Source organism: Oncorhynchus masou, chromosome 2 (genome assembly GCF_036934945.1).
Source record: "Oncorhynchus masou masou isolate Uvic2021 chromosome 2, UVic_Omas_1.1, whole genome shotgun sequence".
NCBI lineage: Eukaryota > Metazoa > Chordata > Actinopteri > Salmoniformes > Salmonidae > Oncorhynchus > Oncorhynchus masou.
Genome location: NC_088213.1, coordinates 45,721,832 through 45,737,776, shown reverse-complemented (window position 1 = coordinate 45,737,776; position 15,945 = coordinate 45,721,832). Strand labels below are relative to the sequence as shown.

The 15,945-nt window shown below is 41.7% G+C and overlaps 1 protein-coding gene across 1 annotated transcript in view; it reads right to left on the bottom strand.

Annotated features, from left to right (window-relative positions):
* The window catches only part of LOC135505993 (USP6 N-terminal-like protein), a 41,279-nt gene extending 27,267 nt beyond the window's left edge, over positions 1 to 14,012 (bottom strand). The window contains exons 1-2 of the mRNA XM_064925316.1: positions 13,827 to 14,012; positions 8,854 to 8,927 (exon numbers count right to left, since the gene is read on the bottom strand). Of these exons, the coding sequence (XP_064781388.1) occupies positions 8,854 to 8,919 (66 nt within the window). The 5' untranslated portion in view covers positions 8,920 to 8,927; positions 13,827 to 14,012. The remainder of the gene's footprint in view (positions 1 to 8,853; positions 8,928 to 13,826) is intronic.
* Between the last annotated feature and the right edge of the window lie 1,933 nt (positions 14,013 to 15,945).

The window sequence follows — 15,945 nt, the reverse complement described above, 5'->3', positions numbered from 1 at the left end:
GCATTAGGAGGAACCCAGGGCCAACAAGGGGTCTGAGGAACCCAGGGCCAACAAGGGGTCTCACAAGGGGTCTGAGGATCTCATCTCGGTACCTAATGGCAGTCAGTTTACCTCTGGCGAGCACATGGAGGGCTGTGCGGCCACCCAAAGAAATGCCACCCCACACCATGACTGACCCACCGCCAAACTGGTCATGCTGGAGGATGTTGCAGGCAGCAGAATGTTCTCCACGGCGTCTCCAGACTGTCATGTCTGTCACATGTGCTCAGTGTGAACCTGCTTTCATCTGTGAAGAGCACAGGGCGCCAGTGGGGAATTTGCCAATCTTGGTGTTCTCTGGCAAATGCCAAACGTCCTGCACGGTGTTGGGCTGTAAGCACAACCCCCACCTGTGGCGGTCGGGTCAATCAGTGTTGCTTCCTAAGTGGACAGTTTGATTTCACAGAAGTGTGATTGACTTGGAGTTACATTGTGTTGTTTAAGTGTTCCCTTAATTTTTTTGAGCAGTGTATATCAACTCTAGTCGTACTTTATCAAAATACTTTTCAAAGTCCGCTATAAATAGCCTGGTTTCCAGTGTTCTATTGTTTCCAGTACTTGCCTTATATTATCTCCAATGTATCACCCATGTAAACAACCTGTCTAATTAGAATGAATAATGTCTGACAATTCCTTTTCAATTCTATGTGCTATACATTTTGCTAGAATTTTTGCACCACAACACTGAAGTGTAAGGGGGGCCTCCAATTTTTTTAAATGGACTGGATCTTTATATTTCCCACTTGTATCCTGTTTCAGTAATAATGAAATCAGACATTCTTGGTGTGTGTCTGATAATCTACCATAGGAGTGATTAAAACATGCTAATAATGGTCCTCTGAGTATATCAACAAAGGTTTGGTTTACCTCAACTGTTATGCCATCCAGCCCTGGAGTTTTCCCGGACATAACGTCTTTAATTGCATCAAGTAGTTCCTCCTCTTCTATTTCACCATCACCATCAAGTCTTTCTGTACGGCTGTTAATGTTACATTATTAATCGAAAATAATCCATACAATTAGCTTCGGTTAGAGGAGATGGAGGAGACTGAAACCAAAACATAAGCTCAAAGTACTTTGTTTCCTCTTTCAAAATATAATTTGGTGAATCATGGGTAACTCCGTCATTTGTCACAAGTTTCAGTCAATTATTTCTGGTAGCATTTCTATGTTGAAGATTTTAAACGAATTTGGTGCATTTTTCCACATATTCCATCCAGTTTGCTTTATTAATATAATATATTCCAATTTAACTTTCTTGAATAAGTTCCTCTATTTCTTTTTGTTTTTCCTCTAACCTATGCTTATATGGTACATTTTTTATTGCTATCTATCTGTTCTGTTAGACCTTCTATGTCCTTTGTTATTGTGGACTCTTTTGACCTAAATTGCTTTTGTTTTAGAGAGGAGTTCGTCGTAATGATGAGACCAAGGCGCAGCGTGATAAGATACATTCTTCTTTATTTAAACGAAGAACATTAAACAAACTAACAAAATGTGCCACTACGATAAACCGAGTGCTGACATGCAACTACACAGACAATAACCCACAAAACCAAAATGGAAAATGGCAACCTAAATAGGATCCCCAATCACAGACAACGATAAACAGCTGCCTCTGATTGGGAACCAATTTAGGCCACCATAGACCTACATTTACCTAGACAAACCACAACCCCATGGATATACAAAAAACCCTAGACAAGAAAAAACATACATACCACCCTCGTCACACCCTGACCTAACCAAAATAATAAAGAAAACAAAGATAACTAAGGTCAGGGCGTGACATAAGTACTGAATTGCATGGCCTCTAATGCCACATTTAAATGTGTCCCATACAATAAGCGGTTATGCTGTACCTATGTTATGTTGAAAAAATGCATTTAAAAATGCATCCTCTAGTTAAAAACAAGTTATTATCCAATAGGCTTTGATTGAATTTCCAATATCTTCGCCCACATGGAAATTCAGTAAGGGTAATGTATATGCCAACTATCTGATGATCCGACAGCATTATATCAGCCATCAACACTTTTTTCACTTTTGGTGCCAACGAGAATGACATAAGAAAGAAGTCAAGACGACTAGCTTGATTGAACCTCCGCCATATATATATATCATTAGGATATTTAAGACTCCATATATTCACTAGTTCCAATGTATTCATGACATTCATGACGTCCTGAAGAGTATGAGTGTGATATTTTGTCATGTGATTTCCTTTACGGTCCATTGAGGTATTTAAAACAGTATTATAATCTCCCACCATAATAATAGAGTATTGCATTGCTTGCAGGGGTGATCATTTATTATAAACTCAGCAAAAAAAGAAACGCCCTTTTGCAGGACCCTGTCTTTCAAAGATAATTTGTAAAAATCCAAATAACTACATAGACCTTTATTGCAAAGTGTTTAAACACTGTTTCTCATGCCTGTTCAATGAACCATGAACAAATAATGAACATGCACCTGTGGAACGGTCGTTAAGACACGAACAGCTTACACTAAAGAGGCCTTTCTACTGACTCTGAAAAACATCAAAAGAAAGATGCCCTGGGTCCCTGCTCATCTGTGTGAACGTGCCTTAGGCATGCTGCAAGGAGGCATGAGGACTGCAGATGTGACCAGGGCAAAAAATTGCAATGTCCGTACTGTGTGATGCCTAAGACAGCGCTACAGGGAGACAGGATGGACAGCTGATCGTCCTCGCAGTGGCAGACCACGTCTAACAACACCTGCACAGGATTGGTACATCAGAACATCACACCTGCGGGACAGGTAAAGGATGGCAACAACAACTGCCAGAGTTACACCAGGAACACACAATCCCTCCATCAGTGTGTCACAGCATCATCGGACTGAGCTTGTTGTCATTGCAGGTAACCGCAACGCTGTGCGTTTCAGGGAAGACATGCTCCTCCCTCAAGTGGTACCCTTCCTGCAGGCTCCTCCTGACATGACCCTCCAGCATGACAATGCCACCAGCCATACTGCTCGTTGTGTGCGTGATTTCCTGCAAGACAGGAATGTCAGTGTTCTGCCATGGTCAGCGAAGAGCCCGGATCGCACGTCTGGGACCGGTTGGATCGGAGTGTGAAGGCTAGGGCCATTCCCCCCAGAAATGTCTGGGAACTTGCAGGTGCCTTGGTGGAAGAGTGGTGTAACATCTCACAGCAAGAACTGGCAAATTTGGTTCAGTCCATGAGGAGGAGATGCACTGCAGTACTTAATGCAGCTGGTGGCCATACCAGATACTGACTGTTACTTTGGATTTTGATCCCCCCCCCACCCCCCTGTTTGTTCAGGGATATATTATTCCATTTCTGTTAGTAACATGTCTGTGGAACTTGTTCAGTTTATGTCTCAGTTGTTGGATCTTGTTATGTTCATACAAATATTTACACATGTTAAGTTTGCTGAAAATAAATGCAGTTGACAGTCAGAGGATGTTTCTTTTTTTGCCGAGTTTATATACAGTATTTACAAAGAAGCGTGGATCATCATTATTTGAACCATATCTGTTGATGGTCCAATAACATATTTTAGATCATCCCTCTACCTTGCTGTTTGGACAGTATCAAAATAACTGTTAATTAATATCATCACCCCTTCTGAGTTTCTTTGCCCATGGGAGAAGTATACAGTTGAAGTCGGAGGTTTACATACACCTTAGCCAAATACATTTAAACTCAGTTTTTCACAACAACATTTAATCCTAGTAAAAATTCCCTGTCTTAGGTCAGTTGGGATCACCACTTTATTTTAAGAATGTGAAATGTCAGAATAATAGCAGAGAGAATGATTTATTTCAGCTTTTATTTCTTTTATCACATCCCGGTGGGCCAGACGTTTAGTTTTTGGTAGCATTGCCTTTAAATTGTTTAACTTGGGTCAAACTTTTCGGGTAGCCTTCCACAAGCTTCCCACAATAAGTTGGGTGAATTTTGATCCATTCCTCCTGACAGAACTGGCGTAACTGAGTCAGGTTTGTAAGCCTCCTTGCTCGCACACGTTTTTTCAGTTCTTGCCCACAAATTTTCTGTAGGATTGAGGTCAGGGTTTTGTGATGGCCACTCCAATACCTTGATTTTGTTGTCCTTAAGCCATTTTGCCACAACTTTGGAAGTAAGCTTGGGGTCATTGTTCATTTGGAAGACCCTTTTTGACCAAGCTTTAACTTTGTGACTGTCTTGAGATGTTGCTTCAATATATCCACATAATTTTCCTTCTCACGATGCCATCTATTTTGTGAAATGCACCAGTCCCTCCTGCAGCAAAGCCAGTCCCTCCTGCAGCATCCACAACATGATGCTGCCACCCCCGTGCTTCACGGTTGGGATGGTGTTCTTCGGCTCGCAAGCCTCCCCCTTTTTCCTCCAAACATAACAATGGTCATTATGGCCAAACAGTTCTATTTTTGTTTCATCAGACCAGAGGGCATTTCTCCAAAAAGTACGATCTCTGCCCCCATGTGCAGTTGCAAATTATAGTCTGGCTTTTTTATGGAGGTTTTGGAGCAGTGGCTTCTTCCTTGCTGAGCAGCCTTTCAGGTTATGTCGATATAGGACTCGTTTCACTGCTCCAAAGGTAGAACCAGGTCTACAATTTTTTTCTGAGGTCTTGGCTGATTTCTTTTGATTTTCCCATGATGTCAAGCAAAGAGGCACTGAGTTTAAAGGTAGACCTTGAAATACATCCACAGTTACACCTCCAATTGACTCAGATTTTGTCAATTAGCCTATCAGAAGCTTATAAAGTCATGATGTAATTTTATGTAATTTTCCAAGCTGTTTAAAGGCACATTCAACATAGTGTATGTAAACTTCTGACCCACTGGAATTGTGATACAGTGAGTTATAAGTGAAATATTCAAATATTGTTGGAAAGATTACTTGTGTCCTGCACAAAGTAGATGTCCTTACCGACTTGCCAAAACTATAGTTTGTGAACAATACATTTGTGGAGTGGTTGAAAAACAAATGTTAATGACTCCAACGTAAGTGTATGTAAACGTACAACTGTATTTCACCCTCCCCAGTCCATTTTCCACTCACCTTCATCTACAATTTTGAATGAGTTTATATTCCCTCTTTGAGCATGGTAAATATTGTTCTTCTTTACAATTACAATTCTAACTGGCCCTACTTATTTCACCATTTCACCATAATGACATACAAGTTTCAAATCTATTCATCATCAACACTTTTCGTGTACACTTGTAGTATACACATCTCAGTGCATGAGGCGTCACTGCAGTCCCTGGTTCGAATCCTGGCTGCATCACATCTGGCCATGATTGGGAGTCCCATAGGGCGTCACACAATTGGCATAGCTTAGTTAAATAAAGGTTAAATATATATATATATATATATATATATATATATTTATTCAATGTATTAAAAAGTACCATAGTGATTGAGTGGCCACATAGCTGTACCATGATATTTGCATTGCTACTAAGTAACCCTCCAATTGTTCTCCACTACTCCACCCGCCAAAGCCCCTACCAAGTTGGGTTGTCATCCCAGTGACCGGCAGACCATCCCCGTGTCCCGGATCCCTAGGCCCCTGATAAGCCAGAACCCATCCTTCGAAAAGAGCACACAGTGCCACCCACTGAACAGAAGCAGAATAACAGCTAAAATAATTTCCATTGCTCTCACCTCAATTTGGTTTATATATAGCTGTTACGGAAAAACATATATATTCAAATATCTTGTGTATCTTCATTTCCATCATTTACAATGAATATGCGTAATAATGTCAGCATTTTGTGCAAAGGATTGTTACCTATAACCAGGATTGCCATTGCAGAACATTTTCCTCAAGCAATTATTATTTTAGCAAACAATTATTGTGATTCATCCTATATTGTCCCTAACATCCTTACCCCCTTGCAACAGATGTGATGAATTGATAGAAACTACTGCACTGCTGGAGCTAGGAACAGAAGCATTTCGCTACACTCACAATAACATTTGCTAAATATGTGTATGTGACCAATAACATTTTATTTTATTTACATTTTGTTCAAGCTGTTTTCTATTGACATTTATTTGGATACATCCATAACAATGAGCTAATGAGGCGCGATTTCACCTGGCATAGAAAATGTCCTCTCTCGCCAGGACACTGCTGTTCAGAGGAGCTAGCCAACAACACAGCTAACACAATCACTTCAAACTGAAACTGGAAAAATACTGCAAACTAGCTGTTATTGTTTCATTTGACCGGTTTTTCATTTATATGTATTTGTATATATATATATCCATAAAACTGATGCTGATTCATGATATCGACTGGATGAGAAAAGCTGTCTGTGTCTGTCTCATCCCGACCTCCAACTCCTGACACGTTCATTACTATGCGACAGCTGGAGATCGAACTTGAATACTGAAACAATGTTGCAAATGTCAGAGAGACAGACAGCGAGGTTTATACAAATCTCTTCTGTTGAAAAATAAATGTTAGTCTAAAAGAAATGTAAGATACATGTCTACATGTTTTTTTTATAGCGGAGATAAAGTTTATAAATTGCCTGGCTGGGCTGATGAGACAGTGGATTGTGCAGTCAGATGGAACAGAGTAAATAGGCATTTTAAAGTCATAGATTTAACTTATGGAATAGACACCGGCTGGAATGCAGTTTTAATCAATCAGCATTCAAGATTACACCCACTCATTGTATAATTAAGCAATAAGGCATGAGGGGGTGTTGTATATGGCCAATATACCATGGCTAAGGTTGTTCATGGAGTGGAGTGCCTGGACACACCCATTAGCCGTGTGATATTGACCATATACCACAAACCCCGGAGGTGCCATATTGCTATTATAAAATGGTTACCAACGTAATTAGACCAGTAAAAATAAATGTTTTGTCATACCCGTGGTATATGGTCTGATATTCCACAGCTGTCAGCCAATCAGCATTCAGGGCTTGAACCACCCAGTTTATAATAAGTCATAACCTTGTTTGGCAAGACAACATCAAAGGGCAGCCAAGTTGTTGTCTTTGCCAAACAGAAACAGAAATGGCAACCTGACTAAGCCATCTGCACCTTACATTAAACAGAACACCCATGGTGAATTGCACTAAAGACATGGTGTCTGTACTGTCACCACCTGAGGTCTGAGACAGTGTGTGCTTCTTCTGTTCAGAAGTCAAATACCACATAGACAGTAGAATCCTACAGACAGACAGAAATCAGCTGATTTCAGTTATGGTTCAGTAGCTGAGAGAGACCATGGTGTAATTGATTGCTATGGTCTAGCTGTGGCCGTTGTCACAGGTGTTGCTAAGGCCAGACAGGGTCCCCTCTACAGATGTCCGATCTTAATATGATCACCCTATTGCAGGATAACTTTCCTGCAATGCAACATGTGTTTTACTTGTAGTGTATTTAGTTTTTTTTTTAAAGGCTTCTGAAGTTTGTATTTCGACTTTGAAATATCAGACTTAATTTTCTCTTATGTAGTGTTGATACATACAAAAATGTCCTCGTAACTTATACATTTTTTGTGGCTGCAGGATTATTTTCCTTCTGTAGCAAACTGGCTCAAATGCAGATCCTATGTACAGTATGTTCTCATGTCTTGTTGCCTGTGAGCTAAATTTAACTCTGTCTCATTCCTACTCGCTCTCTCTTGCTATTTCGAGTGTCAACTCTATCTCATTCGCTGTAGTTCTCCCTCTCTCGCTCTCCCTCCCTCTTGCACTTTCCAGTGTCTGTGTGTCTGCTGACACACATTTGAAGAGGGGACACTGTCAGACAGATATTACTAGGGTAATTTGGATCGCTTGAAGTTCATGACCTCCAGTTTGTACTAAACAGACTGCATAATCTATCATTTTATAACGTATACTTCTAGAGGTTTTATAGAATTAACAACATACATGCACATATAGGCCTATGTAATCACTCGTACAGTATGATTGTGTTTGCCTGGCAACTGTCACTGTTTTAGCTGCATATGTGTGTCTAAATCTCCTCCATATTATATTATATAATCATTTTCTGTTACACAACAAACCACAAGCATGCTATTAGGCTTATTCATCAACCCACACACACATTCCTTAGCAACACACACACACACATTCCTTAGCAACACACACACATACATTCAAATTCGGTTTCTCTTTCTTCTCCCTCTGAGAGCGACGGTCACTCTTTTTAACAACACGCTCAAAGAAGTGCGAACTCTTCCTCCTGTGTGAACCAGATGGACAACACGCAGACAGAGAGGACATGTGGTACAGTCAGACGGGATAACTCCATGACATGTACGGGAAGATGGAATGCATGTTTGTTTAAAGTACAAACTCAGGCCAAAGTGAATTAACATCTGATCATCAAGGACGTGCATTACAAACTGCACTCGCGTGGACACAACAACAGCTCTGCTGTTTGGTTTTGACTGGTGTGGTTGATCTATTTCCTTGTTTATGGATGTGATGGAGGTGGTGCAGTCTACCTACATAAGCAGACCAGTCTTAGACTAACTTATTCATGGATACATCAATGCAGGCCTGGGGCAAAACAGCGCTATTGCTATGCTATGCAATGCTATGTGACTAAAATGACTATTACTGGAACTTTGTAATGACTGATGTCTGTGAGCTTTCAAACCTTATCTAGTTCTCTAACTGGAGAAGCTTTTGGTGGACAGGTCGCTTGGGTTATTTTGGTCATCAGGTAATTGAGAAATAACTACGGTGGGAGTGCACATGGCAATTTTAGAGCTTTGAAAACCGTTTACAGCATCCTAAAAACCCTCTGAACAGTGTATTTGTTGAACACCACCCACCGTATCATATTTCAAGATGATGTCAGCGCGTTCCTCTGCTATCCACGTCTCAATGTCTTTCTTCATGTCAATATCTGAAAAGGAAAATAAAAAAACAAACCGTGTCAAATGCTTTGGTTTGCATGGTTGTGGGCAAATGTGTTGGCAAAAATATAACAGACATGCTCTTAATTTTACAGCATGCCAGCAAGCCAACCCCAGATGTCGGTCTAACTGACTACTGGATACACATGGGTGATGAATTTAAAACAAGAAGGTGGCTATGTCTGTAAAAAGAGGAGGTGATGTTGTATTTGTACATTCAGTTGGTAAATTCCCCTCAGCTCAGTGTTGACACAGTGTCCCACTACGGCTGAATGCACTTCACATGCCTTCACATGCCTTCCGTAGTGGGATAGTTTAAAACGTGGTGTCTATTGAGGAAGATAATAAAAAACCTAGCAAAACTTGCAGATTTGAATGGGTGAAAGGTAAACAGAACACAGGTTTGAGAAGCAGAGAGCCATGTGAATGTACATTATGTTGGCAGTGTGTGAGGAGGACGTCAGGGTGTCTGTCTGTTCGGTGGACCTGTAATATAAGCCCCCTGGGAACCAAGAGTCCTGCCAGTGTTTGGCTGACAGTACCTGCTGTTGGGAGCTGGCTTTTAAATGTGAAAATTTGAAATACGTCGCTGCGGGAGAGAGAAGATCGTAGAACGTTTACATTCTGTCAGGATATGTTATTGTTAGCCATCAGGGATCCTATGGGAGAAGAGACAGTCTGGTGCAAGGCAACAGCTGTGAGTTGAGGAGGAGTGAGCAATTTGGGGTCGAGGTCAGGTTAGATGAAGTGAGGAAGGACAGATGTCACAAAGTTTCTGTCTAGCAACAGAGATGTATTGGCTGTTTAGAGGTGTAGGAGAAGACTCAGCATAGGAGAAAGGGTTAAATACCAGTGCTTGTGTGAATACGATTTTTTTGTTTAATCAGCTGTATGACCCAATGGGTGAATAAACTTGGATTGAGCTTTATTAAGCGTCCGTGAGTTTTTTTTACTCCTTTTTTTACTCCCTGCTCCCTTCCCCTCTCTCTCTCTTCACTCTCCTACACAGGAATCTACCTCACACACACACGCGCACATGTCTGTGCACAATGAAATTACGTAACGCAACCAGTTCAAGGGTCCTCAACTGTACGTTCTGTAGGCCTGTTTGAGAACATGGATAACCAGTGTAGACCTACAGAAGTTTGCTTTGGTTCGAGAAGTGAATATTGATTTCACCGCCCTCCCAACCCGTTACAAAGCTTTCTGCCCTCACTGAGTTTACCTGTTCACACGTGGCAGAGTGTAGCATGTTTATGACTATGCCTCTGTGGTGCTACACACCACAAGCACAGGTTTTGACTCAATCCATCATGTGAACAGACCACATCAGTGGGATCCCTACAGTACAAGAATGTTAATACTGTGCTCTCCAAAACAAAACAGCGGGATGGTCCTAATCCCAGTTAATCCACACGTTCTATGGGCTGCATCATTACCAGTGTCCTGGTTCCAGATCAGTCGTAATCTGGACCACAGCAGGACACATCTCATCACTATCCTTGAGGCCATTATTACACAACCAATAGTTGTTATTTTCCAACTTGATTGAAAGGCAGCTTTGGTAAAAAAGGAAATGTAATTCCATCACTCTGGTATCTCTTAATTTAGGTTGTGTGACTGGCTTTCAACCACTTGAGTGGTTTCCATAATGTTGTTTGCAACTACATGCAACAGGAGCATGGCACAAGTCTAATGAAAGATAACTGTATTGTTTATGTTATTCATTTTGAGGGGGCACATGTTGGACATATGTAGACCCTGCACACATCCCTCAAGCACCGGCAGTCAGGCACCGGCAGTCAGGCACCGGCAGTCAGGCACCGGCAGTCAGGCACCGGCAGTCAGGCACCGGCAGTCAGGCACCGGCAGTCAGGCACCGGCAGTCAGGCACAGGCAGCTAGAACAGGGTCGGAGACAGTGTGGGGAGGCAACCTCTCAATGTGAGCAAGACAAAGGAGCTCATCGTGGACCAATAACATCAGGACTGAAGTGGAGCGGGTCGAGAGTTTCATGTTCCTTGGTGTCCACATCACCAACAAACAAACACGGTCCAGACACACCAAGACAGTTGTGAAGAGGGCACGACAACACCTTTTCCCCCTCAAGGAGATTTGGCATGTGTCCGCAGATTCTCAAAACGTTATACAGCTGCACCATCGACAGCATCCTGACCGGTTGCATCACCACCTGGTATGGCAATTCCTTGGCATCTGGCCATAAGGCGCTACAGGGAGTACGTCACTGGGGCCGGTGCCAGAGGAAGGCCCAGAAAATTGTCAAAGACTCCAGTCACCCAAGTCATAGGCTTGGGGGTAGAAGCTGTTAAGGAGCCTCTTGGTCCTAGACTCTGCTACCGCACAGAGCGCCAAGTCTAGGACCAAGAGGCTCCTTAACATCTTCTACCCCCAAGCCGTAAGTCTGCTGAACAATTCAACAAATGGCCACCCGGACTACTTACTTTAACCCCCCCCCCCCCTTTGTTTTTACACTGCTGCTACTCGCTGTTTATTATCTATGTATAGTCACTTTACAAATTACCTCGACTAACCTGTACCCCCGCACATTGATTCGGTACCGGTACCCCCTTTATATAGCCTCGTTATTGTTATATACATTTATTGTGCTATTTTATATACATGTATATATATATTTTTTTACTTTAGTTTATTTAGTAAATATTTTATTAACTATATTTCTTGAACTGCATTGTTGGCTAAGGGCTTGTAAGTAAGCATTTCACGGTATTTGGTCCATGTGACAAATAACATTTGATTTGATTTGTTCCAGCCTGACCCTAAAACACCCGATTGAGCTCACCGTTGTCTAACCTGAGTATCACAATTGTCAGGTTAGGTTTGTCAATGCTGGGCTGGAACATAACCCTGCACACACACACACACACACACACACACACACACACACACACACACACACACACACACACACACACACACACACACACACACACACACACACACTGGGCCGTTGGAGTCAACTTAAAGGGGCAGTGCAGTTAAAAATGTGATTTTCCATTTATATATTTCCATGAGGTCGAAATAACACTGAAATTGTGAAAATTATAATAATGTCATTTTTGTGTAAAATCAGTTTTTTTTTTAAACTGGAATATCAGCCTGTTCAGGTGGGATGGAACTTTTGGACCAGATCATGACATCACAATGTGATCTAATTATATAGACCAATGACTGTGCATCTGGGTAAGGGGTGAGCTCAAGACCATCCTATCAGTCAATCAGGGCTGTGTATGTAAATATCTTAACATTTGTTTCCTAATGCCCACATGATCAGACTGAGCATGTCAAGGAAGTTCAGGGAAATAAATTATTAAAAAAATATATTTTGGAGTTATTTTCATTCATATAAAACACACACAGTGATTTATTAGAAATACAGTAATGATTTAAAAAACACAATTACAAAGAGTGCTTTAGGGTAACACAGACAGGACTGAATGTCTAGAATGTGAATGTAGGCGAGACCTACTGAATAATTCAGTGAGGTAGAGGATGAAGCACATGTCTGCCAGACAGATGGTGGTCACTCATTGGCACAAATAAAACACAGCAGGGGAGATGACTGAAGGCTACGGCTGAAGTCTACACAGTACACCTGGAACTTCATGGTCAGCAGATACTGATGTCTGCACAACCGGTGACCACAAGGAGAAAGACATTTGACCCTCCTGGCCTCCACTGTGTGGCCTAACATTTGCTTGGTTTTCTTAACGGGTAAAAAGAAACGTGACAACACACCCCTCCTAACCAAAGGAACAAAGGTCTCAGTTCGGGACACATCAATATCAATATGGTTGGCTACTGATGGTCAGTAACAGCTTCACCTCTTTACCTCTGATCTTACTTTCAGAACAACAAACTCAGAAGAGGGAACACAGGCGACGGTGATCCTCGCTATTATAAAGCGCTGCATGTGCTGCATACTATTCCAAGCATCTGGCTGAAACTGCCATGTGGTCAGTGGTCTGAAATCATAGCAGGCATATGGAGTTACTGAGAATGTCGCTGTTAGCAGGGCAGAGGCCGGAAGAGAGACCAGAGAGGGTTTAAGTAGCCTGTTGTGCCCCAACTGATTGACTATACATCTGGTCCAGAGGAAGTTGACCCACACACACACATACATAGATACAAAGGGAATGAGTCACGAACAGATGAACATGCACAGGAACACACGCGCACACGCGACGCGAAAAAAATAACACATGACTAATTGTGCATGACCACAACGATTGATAGCGCATATATAATATTGTAAAAACAATAAAGATACTCTTTTCCAGAACTTAAAACAAAAAAAGGAAGGAAATAAGAGTTCCTGTGTATTTCACGTTGGGCAACCTGCAAATCCATCTACTGAATCTTATCCTAAGCAGGAAATCAAGTTACTGCGGTGTTTGTTTATAACCATATTCGCCATGCTACAGAGAAAGGCTACATTGATATCAAGGGGATTTTGCCTGTTGTGAATCAAATGTAATGACATTCATAGCTAATAATTATATTAATGGGGTGTTTTCAGCAGAGAATGACGAAATAGACTGTTCTGAAAAAAGAAGATTAATGCAAACCTTCCATCATTCATAGGGTAAATTACAAGAAAATGGTAACTATAACTATACCTATAATGTATTTGCTATATGATCACTGTGTCAGAGTTTAACTGCAAGGTTGTGGAGACGCAAAACTATAGCCTATTCAAAAGCAATACAGGCAACGCACAAAAGGCTAAACCAAACCGCACGAGTAGGTGTTGTGGCATTCATCAGCATTTTCATAGCCTATAACGTAGCGTTATGCCAGCAGAAGAATTCTACACGAGAAAACAATAAATGAAATATATAGATTATTTACCTTTTATTGTGGATATCTCTCTGCGCTATCCCTGCAGTATAAATATTATAATTCCCTCTTCTCATTATCCCGTCGCTCCTGGAATTTTAGATCCACGGGAGCTGTCACCCAAATCGCGGAATCGCAACAATAGCCGCGAAGTCTACAGTGGGTCCATACTGGAGCACACGGGCTAGCTACTTCTAACGGGATAGTGGTTCATTTGTCACTGAACAGTCTGTGGTTGGTGCACTGAGCAGGCGCAGCAGCACGCGTGACAGAAATATGCATGCTGTATGATGATGACTTAAAAAGGTACAGTCCTCCTGCGTTACAGTCCTATTTTTACGGACCGACTCACCTCATGTAGTGGAGGCTGATGTTAAGTATATTATGTGCTTTTGGCGCCCTCTCATGGATGTACGGCTGCTTTACACCAACCAATGTGTAGTATTGTACTCCGGCATGTTCTTCAGGGCTACAAAATAAATAAGACTTTATATTATTTTATTTGTGTCAATAAAGAATATAAACATACACCCAGAGTGTTTATTAGCATCATCGATCACTGATTGCAATATACCTTGTATTTTAGTCCATGGCATAATACAGCATGATGCTCAGCATACCACCGGAGTACAAAACAAGCAAGTGACAATGATTTTATATTTTGAAAACTAAACAAAAAAAAACAAATTATTATAATTCCACACATTGCAGTGGTACTACATAAGAATTGGTCAATGACTGACAAGGCAACCTGGTCTCAGAGCATTTTGTATGATTCTGTATGTGAAGCCGAGTCACTCCATTAAGTATGATATGTATTAATTTGATGGATGTCCATCACCCATTTTGTATGATATATTTTGTATGATATGCACAAGCTGCATTATCGCGGCGCCCCGTGAATGAGGCAATGGACAAACAAGCTCTGGAAGGATGCCGGCCTCCCGATTTCTCATTGCTAACTGAGCTGTAGCATTTATTCACATAATATTGGAGTCAGATTGATAAATGTAGCTTATTATTACACTAAGCAGAAATATAAACACAACATGTAAAGTGTTGGTCTCATGTTTCATGAGCTGAAATAATGAACAAAAAGCTTATGCCCACATATGTTTACATCCCTGTTAGTAAGCATTTTTTCTTTACCAAGATAATCCATCCACCTGACAGGTGTGGCATATCAAGAAGCTGATTAAACAGCATGATCACTACACAGGTGCACCTTGTGCTGGGGACAATAAAAGCCACTCTAAAATGTGCCATTTGTCACAAAACACAATGCCACAGATGTCTCAAGTTGAGGGAGCGTGCAATTGGCATGCTGAATGCAGGGATGTCCACCAGAGCTGAATGCTCTACCATAAGCCATCTCCAACGTCGAGAAATTGGCAGTATGTCCAACAACCGCAGACCACATGTATGGCGTCATGTGGGCAAGCGATTTGCTGATGTCAACATTGTGAATAGAGTGCCATATGATGGCGGTGGGGTTATGGTATGGGCAGGCATAAGCTATGGACTACAAACACAATTGCATATTATCAATGACAATTTGAATGCACAGATATACCGTGATGAGATCCTGAGGTTCCTTGTTATGCCATTCATCCACCACCATCACCTCATCAGCATTGATAAGCGTGATGTTTCAAGGATCTGTACACAATTCCTGGAAGCTGAAAAATTCCCAGTTCTTTCATGCCCTGCATACTCACTAGACATGACACCCATTGAGCATGTTTGGCATACTCTGGATCGACGTGTATGACAGAGTGTTCAAATGGGACAACATTGGGACAACATTCCACAGCCCAAAATCATCAGCAAAGCTGTTTTGAAGGAAGTTGTGAAGGAAGTGAGTTTGTGTTTATACAAGACCTCCCGCCCCCACTTTCTATCAACCAGTCATGTCAATGCTGAGCTCTATGGAGCCCTCTGCATTGTTGAAGCAAATTTATGCTTGCTCTGGCTATGCATCCGGAGGCTCCATATGGAGGGTTTGAGCAATTGCGGAGCTTCCGGGGGCTTGCAGGGGCCATATGGAGCTCCGTACTGCATCGCCGTGCGCCTCAATTTTTTGGGGACATGATTGGTTGACGGTAGGTGGGGGCGGGAGGTCCTGTATAAA